Source organism: Ursus americanus, chromosome 22, assembly GCF_024610735.1.
Source record: "Ursus americanus isolate L20-20 chromosome 22, mUrsAme1.1.p, whole genome shotgun sequence".
Taxonomy (NCBI): Eukaryota; Metazoa; Chordata; class Mammalia; order Carnivora; family Ursidae; genus Ursus; species Ursus americanus.
The window spans coordinates 17528586-17543965 of NC_142148.1; the positions used below are offsets into that span (position 1 = coordinate 17528586).

Here is a 15380-nt window from a genome sequence, read left to right on the forward strand (position 1 = left end):
GAAGAGGGCGGGCTTGAGAAACCACATTCTTCCCCACTCTGGGGGACGATTTTCTGTTGCCAGACCTACTCAAGAAAATTCCCAGAGTGTAATTCTTCTGCAGTGGGAAACCCTGTCTATCTTGAGTTGAAGGAACAGAGAGCTCCTGGTCTCTCTCACCTGCCTTCCTACTTCTCATGTCTCCGAGAGGGGCTTGGTTTTCTATTAGAGGCAGAGCAGTGAGGAGAGGAGGGCTTCTGATCTCACCCTCTCCCATGCGGTCAACACAGGTGCTTAGTCATCTTAGGCACCCAATAAATGTTTGCCAGATGACCAATAAAATAAGAAGAAGATAAAATCGTATATGTTAAATCTTAGAATATGGTGCCTGGCACATGGTAACTGCCATATAATCCTAATAGCAACACTATGATATAAATCTAAGTACCCTCATTTGATGACAAAAAAATCAGTTGAGGCACCAGGAGGTTAAGTGTTTGCTCCAGACTACACAGCTCCTAAGGGTCAGAGCCAGGATTCAGACCCGGGCCATCGGGTCCAAAGTGTGTGCACGTAACCTCCTCCAACCGTACCTTGTTTAGCTTTGCTCTCAGCCACTCGTTCACCGGGCATTTGCTCTGACTCTCCCACTGTGCGAGGCTCGATCGAACATGTCTTTAACACTTAGAGGAGGCACTGTTTGTCCTCAAGAAGCTGATAACTTCGCTAAGAAGGTATCAAACCAAGAGTTTAGGAGGGGCTGTTGATTCCTAGGGAGTGTGTTCATCCACCAGTTCTGGCCACAGCACTGGCCCTGGCTTGGTGCTGACAGTGAAATCTGGCATCTCTAGGGTATGCCCAGCATTTGGAAGGTACCCACTAAATATTCATGGAGCAAGGAGAAGACTGACATGGAAAAATACACAGGGGCTCAAAAACGAGTCTTTGAATCAGAAAGTGGATCTAGAACTTGAGAGATGCCACATCTGTTTCACCATAAATCATACAGATGGCAATTCCGGCTCATTTCCTGAGTGAGAGGGCCTTGAGGCAGCTCACCCCCACCCCCAACAGGACAGAAAGACTCATCACCAGCGTTTGAAACAGAACTAGGTATTCATCCACTGTCCGGGCTTGTTTTCTCCTGAGACGGTTAACCATAAAGCCAAGTGGATTTCAGGACTGTCCGGAACCCCTCTGCAGCAGGCTCCATACTGGCATCTGTAGTTTGAAAATGTATCCATCCACCCATTCGTTCGTTCACTCATGTACTCATTCCATAAATACTACGTTCAGCGGTATGTACTAAATGCAAGTCTTTGTCCAAAACTTGAACTCTACCAAGTATGATACAGTTCCTTTCTGGAACTAGAAAGGGGATCCTCCACATATCGCCATACCCTGGCGAAAGAGAAGGCTGTCTTCAACCTCTTCCCCAATGATTAGGGTCACGGAGCACGGAGTAACCCCACGCCAGAGCGCGGCAGGGCCTCCTGGGACACTGCAACATACAGGGATATCAGAAACTGATCTCTGAATCAGAAAGTGGCTTCATCTGCCTCTAGGTCACACCTGCACGGGGCTCTCCCTGGTGAGTGGGACTTCCAATTCCAAGCCCAGCCGTGTGGCACAGAGAGGCATGGTGGCATTCTTCCCAATTTTTTTTCTGATCCTTACTCATGCTGGGGGCCAATGATGCAATGGTTTTCTTCTGTCAGGTGCCCTACAGAGACTCACACAATTAGGACACAGGAAAGACTTTTTGGTGGCTTGTGTCCCACAGGAACCCCAAAATTGATTCTCCACCTCTTTCTGGGTGCATGGGCATAAGTAACGGCCACCCAGTTTTGCTTCCAAGGCAAACCTATATGGGCCCCTCCCAGGTAACTATTGTAATAGATAATTTAGTGATTTAATAAGAGCTTTCCATACGTTACCGTATTTAATCTTGGCCACTTCTCTGGGAAGTGTCTAATGCTATTCTCATCTTGCCTGTGAGGAAAACATGTCTTGTCAAGGGTAACTATTAATATTATGGTGTTTGTGAGCTTTGACTGGAGGCCCTCCACTCTGCTTCTCTCTTGTCATCCAGGGATACCATCGACCTCGGCACTACATTGCAACTCAGGGTAAGTGCTCTCCTTTTCCTCGAAGGGGTCCTCGCCCTTCACTGGAAGAGAGGAATGGGCTTCTGCCAGCAAAGAATCACACAGGTGTAGGGCTGGAGAGCCGCCAGGGGTCCCTGGGAGCGTCCATTTGTTTAGGAAGGAAAGAGGTGACAAATTGAGCTATAGGGGGAGGGACATGAGTGAGAGATGATGGAGGTTTCACTAGGAAATGGTCACAGGTGGGAAGGACCCGAAGCCTCAGCCCCAGGCATGTGCGCTCAGGGTCCACCACCGGAAACTAGAGCTGAGGGGGCCTTATCTCCTCGACGAGTGTGTGCCTAGGAGAGAGACGTAGTCAGCCATTGGGGAAAACACCTTTGCGGTACATTATCAGAGGCTTAAAAATGATCCTACCTCCCAAACCCTTTGGGGAGGAAATCCTTTGGGTAATTATATATGTGGACAGGGACATATACAAAGATACTCTTCACAGTGTTATCTGTAATAGGAAAAAAGTGAAAAATCTTAAATGCCCAACAGTTGGTAGATTGCTTAAATAAAGTGTGGTACTTCTATTTTATAGAAAATTATGCAGTGAACACATACCATGCTTGGTAAGAACCTTTAAGAGCATGCAAAAATGCATATAAAAATGCATATAATAATTTGCTTATTACAGTAAATACATATGTATAAATACATATGTGTATAAACATATACAGAAAAATGCTGCTCAGATTTTTATATCAAACACATGTATTACTTTTGCAATTGTAAAAGCGATGAAGGCCCAGGACATTGAAAGAGAAATTTCCAAGGAAATTGCTTTGGATGCTCAGATCCTATCTCGCTTTCCTTGTCCATTTCCTTTCCCTCCCTCCTATTTGGGCTCCGGAGGAATGCTCCTTGTGTTTGTCAAGCTCAAAATCGGGCCTCTACTGTGCGCACTGCGAGCATCTGGCTCCTGGCAGCCCTCTGTCCTCCTCCCCACCCCCCTGCAACCCCAGTTTCCTCCCTGTCTCTCACTCAGGTTCTGGAGCCATTTTTATGAAAACTCCCATAAGCTATATTATTAACCCATAATATAGTCCCAATAAGGTGATGGGTGGGGGGCAAGTGGGGCTGGGGGACAGCCTCTGGGCAGGAGGACAGTGGAGGGAAGAGGAAAGGCTGTGGGCATTTCCAGTGGATGCTGCAGACCTTGCTAGCTTGGAATGCCACTTTGCTTTTCCATGCTCTGGCCCCGGTCTCAGCAGCTTGGGTGTCCCAGCGAGCATCATCTGGCCTCACTCTTGTTCACCTATGCCGAGCCTGGACTGACCAAGCAGGAGGGACGGCCTCTTGGCTGCCTCCTTGCACTTGTGGTCTTTGACCCTGTCACCTTCTCTGTCGGCAGGTCCAATGCAGGAGACCGTCAAGGACTTTTGGAGAATGATCTGGCAGGAGAACTCGGCCAGCATCGTCATGGTCACGAACCTCGTGGAAGTGGGCAGGGTAAGCCCCTCCTGCTGGCCCCGCCCTCCTGAGCTCTCTCTGTGCTGTGCCTTATGGCACATGCCCCCCACTCAACACCTCACCTCACAGCAACCTGTGTGGGAGAAATCCGCTTCCCGTTGGGGAATATGACCTTTTCCCTCCAAGTCATCCTTTCTCCACCCTCGCTCCGTCGATGATGTCATTTCATACCCCTTGGGGAAATGAAAGCCATCAGACATGAATGCTCATCTTCACACCACAAAGCCACAATCCTACTTGCATCTACAACCATCTTCTCATTCTTCCCCTCTGTTATCAGGGTGAACCATAAAAAAATGGCCATTTTTGTTGACCCAAATGGTAGCATATCTGGTGTTTGTAGAGGCTCAGCCTCAGACACAAACAAGGGACTCTTGCCCTTTCAAAGGCAATCTCAATGCCTGGAATCACAGATTCTATGCAAGAATTTTCTCGTTTCCCCTCTCACTCGAAAAGTAACTCTTTTTCTCATTGCTCGATTATTCCCCTGAACGTACAAAACATCCTGAGTACCTTTTCCCTGAAAATATACAACAGACAAACAAAAAGGATTCTCTTGACCCTGCTTTTCTGCCAGACTCTGAAGACACACACAGGCTCTGTTCCTCCACTCCCGTTCTCTTCTCCCCTCTCCACCCCACCCATAGTGAGCCGGTCAACATCACCAGCATCCTTCATGTTGACGAATCCAACCGCCACTTCTTTGTTCTCATCGAACTCAGCCTCTCAGAGCATCCGACCCTTTGCTCCCTAACCACTAAACCTTGATACTCCTCGGGGTTCAGGCCTTGGTCTCCTGCTCTGCTCTATCTCGACTCTCCTACGTCGTCCTTAGCTACTCCTAGGGCTTGGAAATGGGACTGCTATGGCCAGTTTGGTTTTGCTCACTTGGTAAACCGTGGCATGTGGGTGGGTGGGCTGCTGGGTTGAAAGGCAGGGTGCACAGACTAGGAGGAAGAGGGCCTCTCTGCTTACCATAGGAACTAACCGAGGAGTGGGCAGGTAAGTTTTTGTTTTGGCAAAGAACCAGATAATCCGTTAAAATAAAGAGTCCTGGCCTCCAAGATCATGGGAAAGAGAGAATCTAGGCTGTCATCGTAATCCGGGAAAGGGCTGCGGACATCTCGTGGCCTCGTAGGGTTCTGGGGCCAGGAGAGACTTTATCCTTGAGCCCACTCTCACCTCATCCCTCCCCAGCTTTACAGATGAGGAAACAGGCCCAGAGGGGCCGGAGAATCTACCCCTTAGTCCTCCAGCCGGAACCCGGCCACGTTCTCTGACTCCTAATTCTCATGCTAGTATCGTGGTCCCTCCACTCACGACCGCTCCCCAAGGCCCCGGGAGCAGCTACTGTGGACAAAAAGGCCAGGCTAGGGTTTAAGAATTCAGAGGCAAGTTCCAGCCTGTTCTGTAACATATCCCATCTTGGAGCCGGATTCCCTCGATGGACAGATCATGAATCTCATTTGCATTTGGGGCGGGAACGGGGGCAACCTCTTGACGGAACTCCTGCTAGGAGCCGAGCACCGTGCCTGACGCTCGCTCGTGCCTTTGTTTTGATTCCGACAACTGCACGAGGCAGTGTTGCTGGTAATTACTCGGGTGGCCTGGCTTTGCATCCTGACGCCGTCCCTTCCTGGCCTGGACAGTTTTCTTAGCCTCTCAGTGCTTCTGATTCCTCATCCGTAAAACGGGGTGATAATCCTATCTGTAAAGGTTCTAGTGATAAGCGATTAAAATAATACATGTAAGGAATCTGTAGGGCACTTAGCGAGCAGTGTGAGACCCAGTGAGCTGTCAGCGAGCGTTAGCTATCCGCGTTAATAGAAAGTTGAGCCTCGGAGAGATTTCAGCACTTTTTGGAAGCTACCCAGCTGCTGAGCATTAGAACCAAGCAATGCATCCGTTTGCCTGCCAAGCCTGTTGCGCTCTCGCAGCGTTTCCCTAAGTGGGTTCCGTGGGATGCTAGTCTGCAGGATGCCTAGTGAGAAGAGGGTTCCATGGTTAAATACGTTTGGGAAATGCTGTGCACTCTTTGCCCCTCTCGGAGAGTCGAGAACACATAGCGTTAGCACGTTCAACGAGCTGAGGAGTCTTGTAGCAGAGTGGCCTGTTTAATTTTGTTTAATCCAGCATTTCCCAAACTCATTTGACCACAAAACCTTTTTTTGTTTGTTTGTTTTTGTTTCTTGTTTTTGTTTTGTTTTGTTTTTACCTAACACCTATTAGCACCCAGCGGAACACACTGTGGGAAATGCCACTCTAGGCCGTGCGGCGTCCCCCGGAATGGTAATGCTTTTGTTCTTTTTAGGGGAAAACAGTGATCTCTTTTTCCTCCTGCAGAGTGTGACCTAGAGTCCAGTGTGGGACTGCCTTGTCGCTAGCATCTGCAGCCACCGCCCGGGCAGAGAGCCCAGGACTCTTCCCTTTGAGTCCCGCTCCTTGCGTCCTTCTCCCAACTGAGAGCCTTTCTCCTTCCGGCCCCCAGTCACCACCTCTGGATAGTAATAGCCCTCTCCCTACCCTCTCCTCTTCCACCCCCTCGCTGCTTCCCACCTTTTATCCTCATCTCCGCTCCGCTGACACCGCCCCGCTCCCCCAACTGATCTAGCAGAAAGAGGGCTCAGCCAGAGGTAGAAAACCGGCCCCGGGACCCGGGACCAGGGACCTGACCTCCAGACTCGAGCGTGGTTTCCGGCTGTAAATGGGGTAGCACCACCTGCCTATCTCACCTTGATCAATTTGCTCACCTAGCGTGATAATGGACTTGGAGATTTTAAGGAGCTCTGCAAAAGAGGGTACCACCATTATTCCTAACGGCTCCAGTTCCTTTGGGAGAGAGCGTGGCCCTGTGCAGTTTGCCAGTCCCCGGCCAGCTGACAACCCCTTGGACCGAAATTCCACCCAAATCGCCCATGGGTTTATCGGAACAGGAAGGCCAGACGAGGCGACTGCTCGTGTTCAGCCACCCCCTCATCCGTCCTTGTCTCTGTCCTTCCTCACAGGTGAAGTGTGTGCGATACTGGCCGGATGACACGGAGGTCTACGGGGACATTAAAGTCAGCCTGATTGAGACAGAGCCCCTGGCGGAGTACGTCATCCGCACCTTCACCGTCCAGAAGGTAAGCTTCCCCGTGGCTGCGGGCAGCCTGTCCCCTGGGCCAGCCAGCTCATCTGTTCATTCAGGGCACTCGTTGAGCGAAGGTCTGCTCTGCGCCCACCTGTGAGCTGGCTGAACCGTATTCCCACCACAGCCCCTGATTTGAAGCTCACTGTCCCTTCCACTACTTGCCATTTTCTGGATGCATCCATACTCATGGACCAAGTGGCCACAGACCCAGGGATTCAGAAGCACTGGGATTCACTGCTCTGAGAGCTGTGCCATTGGGATTTGGACAAGTCCTTCTGAGGACCGAAGAAGGCACGTGCACGGTCCCGTACGTGCACGCATGGTTGATACAGGGCACACTGCTCCTGGCAGCCCCCCCTCCAGGCCCCATGCTCCTAAAGGCCCGTATCTTTAGGAACCAGGAGGAAAGGGCACTTCTCTATAACAACAGGTACATCGACGTGGCCTTAGGTTGGGTTCCTTAGAAGCAGAGCCTGAGACAAGGATTTGGGTGCAGATGGTGTATCCAGGGACCCTCTCAAGAGAAACTTGTAGGGGGGGGAGGGAAACAGGAGAGAGAAGAGGAAGGACCCAGGCAAGGAGAGTATTCAGCAGAGTCTAACCTAGGCCTGATCCTGGGGGCGGCCAGAGCAGGACCTGCACCACAGACTTGGCCCCCTTGCCTCGATCCGCCCACTGTCTGTGGACAAGCCACTGAGAGGTCAGCTCCAGAGCAAGTGGGATCCTGTGGGCTGAGGGCACTTCTCCAGAAAAGGGGAGTCACGAACAGCTAGCACTCCTACAGCTGAGGCCCAGGGACGCAGGCCACAGAAGAGGACCTGGCAGGGCCCCCGTTTCATCTGGCATGTGTGCTGTTAGTACAGGAAGTAAGATGAGTAGTGGGGACATGGGGGCACATCCTGGGCCCCACACCTGAGCAGGGAGGCCTTGGAGAATCGCAGGCAGGTGCTCAGCAAACACTGCCCGGGTCATTAGCTCAAAATCGGTTCCTGAGCCAAGGAAACAGAAAGTGGTATCTGCCCTTGAAGAGAGCACAGTCCCATCAGGGAGGGAGGACCCCTGAGCCGTGACCACAGTGCAGGTGGTGTGGGCTCGAACAAGGGCTTCCCGGGGCTGAGTTGACCTGGAGAATGGAATGAAAACCTGAGTGTTGCTGAAGCCGTGTCCTCTTCTCCTATTTCAGCCCATCCGTCCGGTCCTTCATCTGGGCCTTCGTTCACTCCCACCTGGACTCCTGCCCCAGCCTCCTATGGGGCTCTCTGCCTCTGGTCTTGGTCCATCTCAGTTTGGGTTTTTGGGAAGCTGAGCCTGAGGCAGGGCTTTGGGTACACTCACTGAAGCTTGAGGAAGAGCTCTGAGAAGGGGAGGAAGGGAGGGAGGTGGGGCAGGGCGGCGGAAGGAGCCGAGCAAGGGCGTGCTCTCAGCGGGAGACCAAAGCCGGCAGCTCCCATGGGAGCTCTGGGGCATGAACTCTACCACACAGTTGATCCTGTCTTGAGGCAAAGCGGTCTTCTGTTCCTCCATTCGGGTCACCCAGCATCCTGGTATGCCTGGGACCATCCTGGCTTTAGCACCAGAAGTCCCATGCCTCAGTCCTGGGCAGACTCAGCAAGTCGGCTGGGCGCTCTGCTGTCCCTTCAGCCCGAGTGCCAGCTGCCCACCCCCACCCCCAGGGAAAGTGGCTCCTGGTCCGCTGAACAATTGTCTGAAGAAGTGGGAAGCCGTGGGTGTCTGCAGCCAAGACTCAGGAGCTGGGGATGGGGGCACTGGCCCAGGAAAGGGGATCTGGGAGGGCACTGTCCCCCCAACACACCCACTCAACTCCAGGCTCCACATAGCAGCCAACACAATCCTCCCAAAATGCAAGTCCGATGACAAACTTCCCCCCAAAATGCAAGTCTGATGACGCACTTCCCCTTCCGTGCAACCTCCCTGGAGCTCCCCGGCGAGACCCAGTGTGGGATGCAAGGCTTTCCAGCATCCAGCACCCGCCCAGCCTCCCACCCCCAGGCCCTCTGTCCACCCTTGCCTGTCTGCCACTTCCCCCCTGGGGGTGCCCTGTTTGTGATTCTGTGCACATGCCATGCTAAGTCCTGTCCCCATGCTGTTGCCTGGACTGCCTCTCTGCCTCGGAGTCCCACCATCTCTTCCGCTGGGCAGCACTCAGGCCTCCGTGTCCCATAGTGACGAGGAGTGCAGACTGTGGAGTTGGACGTCAGGGTCCAGACTGGGTTATAACTTACTAGTTGTGTGACCTAGTTGTGTTTCTTAACCTGGCTGAACCTCAATTTCCTCATCTGTAAAACAGAGGTAACAACATAAGGACTGGTATGAGGATTAAATGAGTTAATACATTGAAATGTTCAGAAGAGTAACAGGCATGCAGTCTGTGTTTAATACATGATAGCTATTATTTTCACTATTAATGTATTTCTAGACTCAGGTCATGCATCACCTCCTCCAGGAAGCCTTCTCTGATTTCTCTTTCTGCAGATGGGGTTACCTGATGCTCCTTTAAGCACTTCAATAGGATTATCCACTTAGGAGTCTGCCTCTTCAGCTAGACCATGAGCTGCTCCAGGGACAGGGACTGTGGCTTTTATTTCTGCCTTCACAGTGCTTAACACAAGGCTTGGCACAGATAACCTCAGTGAACCTTCCTTAGCTGAAAGAATGATCAAACACTCTTCCCATTCAGTGCTCTCTGCATATCTGCGGGAGATGGCAGGGTAGGAGAAAGTAGGCAAGAGCACTGCATAACTCAGGCTCCAAGGTGACACCTGACTACGGACTGGGCAGAGAAGTGCCCTCAGGCTGCAGGGTGTCAAGGAGGAGTGGTAGGAGGGGAAGTGACCGGAGCCCCAGGCCCCGCTGCCCCCATCAGTCGGAGAAGCTCTGCTTTTATTTGTTTCCTATCTTATGATTCTAAATAAGAATCTAATGAATTGCGGAGTCCGAAACTTTTTTTTTTAATTTGAAAGCCATGGAACAGTGAGGGACACAGACCCCAGTCACTGAAAGGCCTCGTGTTCTACTGGAAATGACTTGAACTTGGTGTTTAAGACCAACCTTTCTCTGGAGTCTGTTCTGCTGAATAGAAGTCCCATGACACCCTTGTCAAAAGAGGGTCCCTTGGACAAACACTGTGGGTGTGTTATAATGCCCCCTTGGGGATCCAGAGTGTACATGAGCCCACTGAAGGCTCTGAGAAGTCCTGCAGCAAAGCCACTACTTCTACAGTATCTACTTCCATGGCTCCCAGATGCAACAGATCACAGAAGTCACCCTGTGTGGCAACCCCTTGCTCACCTGGCAGGGTCCTGTCCTCCCTGACAGCAGGGAGGCTGGTTCCTCTGTGCAGCAGGTGTGCTCCCCGTGGGTGCTGGGCGGGCATGTGGGGGTGGCAGCTGGAGGAACAGAGGCCCGTTCTCTCCTCAGAAAGGCTACCACGAGATCCGGGAGCTCCGCCTCTTCCACTTCACCAGCTGGCCCGACCACGGCGTCCCCTGCTATGCCACCGGCCTCCTGGGCTTCGTGCGCCAGGTCAAGTTCCTGAACCCCCCCGAGGCTGGGCCCATCGTGGTCCACTGCAGGTAAGTGACAGCCTCCGGCACTAAACGAGGCTGCTTCTTCAGCACTGCTCTCAGAGAGGGAGATGCAGTTTTTCCAGCAGCCTTTATTCTTTGTCTTCAAGACTGCTCTGCCTGTCGCTAAGCCCAGCCCAGGTCCCAAGGTCTGCTGACAACAACAACAACAACAACAAAGTAATAGTAGCAATACCAGTGGGTATCATGACTGTTGCAGTGAAATAGTAAAGCCCCATGGGGACATGGGCTCACACTGAGCACTGTCTGTCACGTGTGCACTTCGCACATTCCTCATGCAGCCTGGAGGGGTGGGTGTTAGTATCCTTCCCATTCTACAGATGAGAACATTGAGATGCTGAGAAGGTGGACCCTTTGCTTGGGTCCTGCAGGTGTAAACCGGGAGCACTGGGAGTTGACAGGCTTTCCTCCAGACGCTCACCCTCGGCTGCTTTCCACAGCAGCAGGGCGCCTCCGTGGAAGAGTGCTTCTCTTCAGTGCTGTTATTTTAAAAATCAATTGCTGGCCTGCAGGGTCCTTAACAGAGAGTAAATGGACAGCGCCAGGCTTCACCTTATTATGGAGAAGAGGTATTTTCAGCTCTGACCTAGAAAGTCACATGGGGAATGACTGGCACGTCTTCCAATCCTCCCAAATGGAGATGAAGTGTCATGTCAAGGGCATTCAGAATTGGACCAGACCTGAAGGCCAGCTGGCCAGCACACTCCTGCCTTCCTCTTCCAGTGTGACCTTGGGCCCAGCCCACCTTTTCAGACCCTGTGTGTTCTTAACTTAGCCTGCCCTGGCGGTGTCCATGTCAGTTAAGGCCTTGAGTGAAGCCAAGGAGGGATTCCACAAACTGCAGGCATCTCCGGGCCAGCCCCTTGTCACTCGGCATCCGTTTACCCTCCCCACACAAGCGATTGGGGATTAGAGACCCCATTTCACAGATGAGGTCACTGAGGGTGAGGAGGTAAGAGTCACCGTCAGCCCTGGGCTCTCGAAGCGTTTTGCATCTATCTTCTGCTTTACGGCTCATGACAGTTCAAGGACAGTAGAATGTTAGCCCCCAAGTCCTGTGTCCCAGAGAGCAGCCAGAGCAGGGGTAAGGGAAGAAGGGAGACAATGTATCAGGCTCTCCTTGCATAACTGCCCTATGTCTCCAGAGCCAATCCTCCTAACACGCCTGGCACAGTGGTCCCCATTCCCGGGGCCATTCTGAAGATGAAATGTGCTGGCTGACATGTACACGGTGCCTAGGAGAAGTCCTGGCATCTAGTAAGCACTTAAAAACACTACCGGTCTCTGCCTCTAATACTGGTCCACTCCCCAGACTGTTAATTCTTCAGAGCAGAAGCCATGTCTGCTTATCGTCATATCCCCACTCCCAATGCCAGCATCTAGTACATACTGGGTGCTCAATAAATATTTGTTGAACGTAAGTAGCTACCATTTACTGAGAAACTGTAACGCAGCTAGGCGCAGGCTAGGTAATTTACACGCACTGTGCTTTTTCAGTATCAGTTTGTGCGACGTACGTGTATTGTGCTATCAACGCTACGGGGTGGGTCTATTTATTATTATCAGCCTGGTTTCATGCTTGCGGTTACTGAAACCCAGAAAGGGTAAGTCATTTACCCAAGGTCACACAGCTAGTAAATGGTTGAGCCAGGACTGGGTTCCAGGGGTCTGACCCCAAATATGATCGGCTCAGTTGCCCCATGAGGCTGAAATACAGCTCAGGGCCTCCAGAGAGTCCGGCAGGGAGGCAGGTATCTGTGTGAGGCTTACGGGCACCAGGCAGATTTTCCCCGGCAGTGGGTCCGAGATTCACTAGCAGGTCGGTCTGCTTGTTTCCCCTAACATGGGTGGAGGGGGAGACTTCAGGAGGACACAGACGAGTGGCTGTTTGTGCTCCCTCCTAGACCCCAGGGCCCAGCCTGCTGAGTCCCTTCTGGGGGAGGGGGTTCTGGATTAGGGGGTGGAAGGGTACAAATACAAGTCAAACTTCACTCACTTTAAACCATGAAATTTCACTAAGAACCAAGACTGCTTCCCACGGGGCTTGTTTTCTGGATCATTGCGGGTGACAGTCCCTGCCAGCCTGTCCTGCCTGGATTTATGGTCAGCCAGTCCTGCTCTCTTCCTGCCCCATCACTTGTTTTCCTAGGGGAAGTGGGATATGAAAACAGTCAGCATGGGCCTCCTTGCTAGGCTGGCCTTCACTTCTTAACCACGTGCACTTGAGGCCAGTGTTCCGTTTGTCTCTGGTTCAGAGCCACGCCTGGAACCCAGTGCTGATCGGGGAGGGACTGGCTGTAGCCCATGGGTCATGCTGAGTTCTTTTTGCTATTTTGTACTTAGTCTGAGATTTTCCTAAAGGAAGGCACCAGTGATCCAAATTGAGTATGTATCAGAATCGGAGTATGTCTACCGGACCAGGGTCTTGGGGCTGTCACCTATTCCAGTGGAAGAATGCCCCTGGCTCACATTCCTGGGAAAACAGGTGCCTGTGGAGCCAAACCTGGGGCTTGAGACATGGGACCTGGGACTCACTCTCTGCCTTTGGGCCCGCTTAGAGGATCTGCCTTCCCACCTCCCTTCTGTTCCCGCATCTCCCTTTCCTTGCTTCCATCCCTCAGCCTGTTCTCTGAGAAAGAGAAAAAGACAGAAGGGGGAGTGGGGAAGACCTGTCTACTAGCCATCTGCAGTGTCCAGGCACCGTGCCTTGTACAGTATAGACGGATTAGCTTCACCCACTGGAGGAGGAAGCAGCCTGCAGTTCTGTTGTCGAAGCACACGTTTTGTGCTACGGCTGCTACGAGGAGCAGATGTCTAAGAGCGCAGACCTAGAGCCGGACGGCTAGGCTGGAAAGTCCTCCATGGCATACCAGCTATGTGACCTTGAGCAAAGTCAGCTGTCGGTGCCTTGCTTTTCTCACCTGTAAAATGGGGTGAGAAACTTCCCAATGACCTCGCAAGGGAGTTAATATGTAGCATTTGTAAAAGCACTTAGAACAATGTCTGGCACTTTGTAAGCATTAAATAAGTCCTTGCTAAATGAGGATAACAAAAGTAAGCAGGTTCTGATAAAATAGCTCCCAAAGCCAGCATCGCTCTTCCATTTTACAGAGGAGAAAGCTGAGGCTCTGAGTTCACTCGCTTGCTCAGTGTCCCAGCAATGCTGGGATTCAGACTGTTGTGTCTGACCTCCGCAGCCTGCTGCGCACTCTCTGCAGGGTCCTTGGGACAGGGCTGAGTGGTTGGGGGGGGGTGCGGGGAGCCTCTCCAGGACTAGTCCCGCCCCGAGGTCCCTAACAGAGACACTGTCCTCTCTTCCAGTGCTGGGGCCGGGAGGACCGGCTGCTTCATCGCCATCGACACCATGCTTGACATGGCTGAGAATGAAGGGGTAGTGGACATCTTCAACTGTGTGCGTGAGCTCCGGGCCCAGAGGGTCAACCTGGTACAGACGGAGGTGAGTTCTGGGGGATTAAGCTGACCAGCCAGCTGCAGCCCAGGCCACGGAGAAGCAGGGTGGAGCAGACGCCCATGGGGAAGGGGGAGTGCATCCCAAAGAAAGAGACCTGGCTGTGGGAGAAGTGAAGAGCGGGATACATGGCTTGCTATGATGAGACCGCAGTAGAAGCTAGGACACTCCTGCCAGCCTTGAGGTCCCACAGTGCAAGCACTTCCACCAGTGGGGAATGGTGGTGAGTTCCCCATCTCTGAGGGCATCTAAGCAGGAACCAAATGGCAACTTTCAAGGATTCTTTGAATAGTATTCCTGCCTTGGTGGAAGAAGACAGGGAAGGATTGGCATTTACTGAGCGCCTACTGTGTGCCAAGAATTGCTTCAGTCCCTGCAGGAATGATTTCATCAACAAAATTATTGAGTACTTGGGCTGGCTTCTAGGGATTCCAAAGGAGGTAACACATAGCCCCCATGCTTGCGGGAAAAGCAGACCTTCAGGCATCTCTCTGTCCAGGTAGAGAGCCCAAGACCCGAGGGAAATGGGAGGAGTTCATCTTTAGTGTTGAGCACCTACTATGTGCCAGGCATCGTGCTAGGTCCTTTATATTCGGGATATTATTTGTACTCCTCATGACAAGCTTCTGGGGCAGCTCCTACCAGTATCCCCATTTTACAGATAAAGGGTCCCCAAGTCCTCACACAGGTGGACAGTGGTGGAACCTGGGTCCATGTGACCCCAAGGCCCATGCACTTTTCTCTGAACCGTACTCTCTTGTTAGGCAGCCTTTTCTGCCTGCCCTACTTTTCAAAGCCATGGCTGGTTCTTCTTATAACAAGCCCATCGTCCGGTTCTAAGGAAGGCTGTGGGTGCCCAGGCCGTCAGCTAGGGCAGATAAGAAGCTACATCCATCATCAGTCCTGCAAAGGGAAGTGTTGGCTTTGGGCCTGGCCAGTCACGGCTGGCTCCACAGAGAATCCCCCGACTTACAAGCTTTTACACATAGGAGTCTGCTGTGGGCTCTGAGCTAACTCTGGCAGGCTAGCGTCTAGACTCGGTGAGGCTGCGGGAAAGCCAAGACGCATGCTTGCAGAAGGCAGGCTTGCCGGCTGGCACTAGACGGGGGTCCCTGCTGCCTGGTGCAGAGACAGACGTCAGATAGATCATCATGATGCATCTGGGTAGGTGTTTGGTGTAGAGATGGGCCAAGCTCTGCAAGAAAACAGTCACTCAACAAACGTTTGTTAAGGGCCTGGGAGCAAAAGCAATAGCTCCCACCTGGTAGTTTTGCAGAAGACTTTGCAGAGGGAATGAAGCAGATGGGGCCATAGCAAAGGGGACACAGGGTTCCAGGAGAAGAGAACAGCAGGTGCAAAGGACACAGGTGGCAGAGGGGCCCAGGGTTCAGGAACAGACCCTGAGACAAGGCATGTGGCTTATGTGGGAGGTGATCCCATGACTCACTGGTTGGAAAGCAGAGAGGAGGAAAGGAACCCAGGCTGTGCGGCACTGTTACAGGGTTTTGCAAGCTGTTTAACCCTGTGGACACCTGGAGCCCAAGCCTGCTGGCAGCTCTGAGGTAGTATGGAAC

General features: G+C 52.3%; 1 protein-coding gene across 1 annotated transcript in view; it reads left to right on the top strand.

Moving 5' to 3' along the window:
• PTPRT (protein tyrosine phosphatase receptor type T) overlaps nt 1-15380 on the top strand; it is a 776661-nt gene that overhangs the window by 717218 nt on the left and 44063 nt on the right. Inside the window, 6 exon segments of the mRNA XM_087853941.1 lie at nt 2072-2108; nt 3484-3581; nt 5832-5891; nt 6608-6724; nt 10171-10325; nt 13659-13794. Coding sequence (XP_087710067.1) covers nt 2072-2108; nt 3484-3581; nt 5832-5891; nt 6608-6724; nt 10171-10325; nt 13659-13794 — 603 coding nt within the window.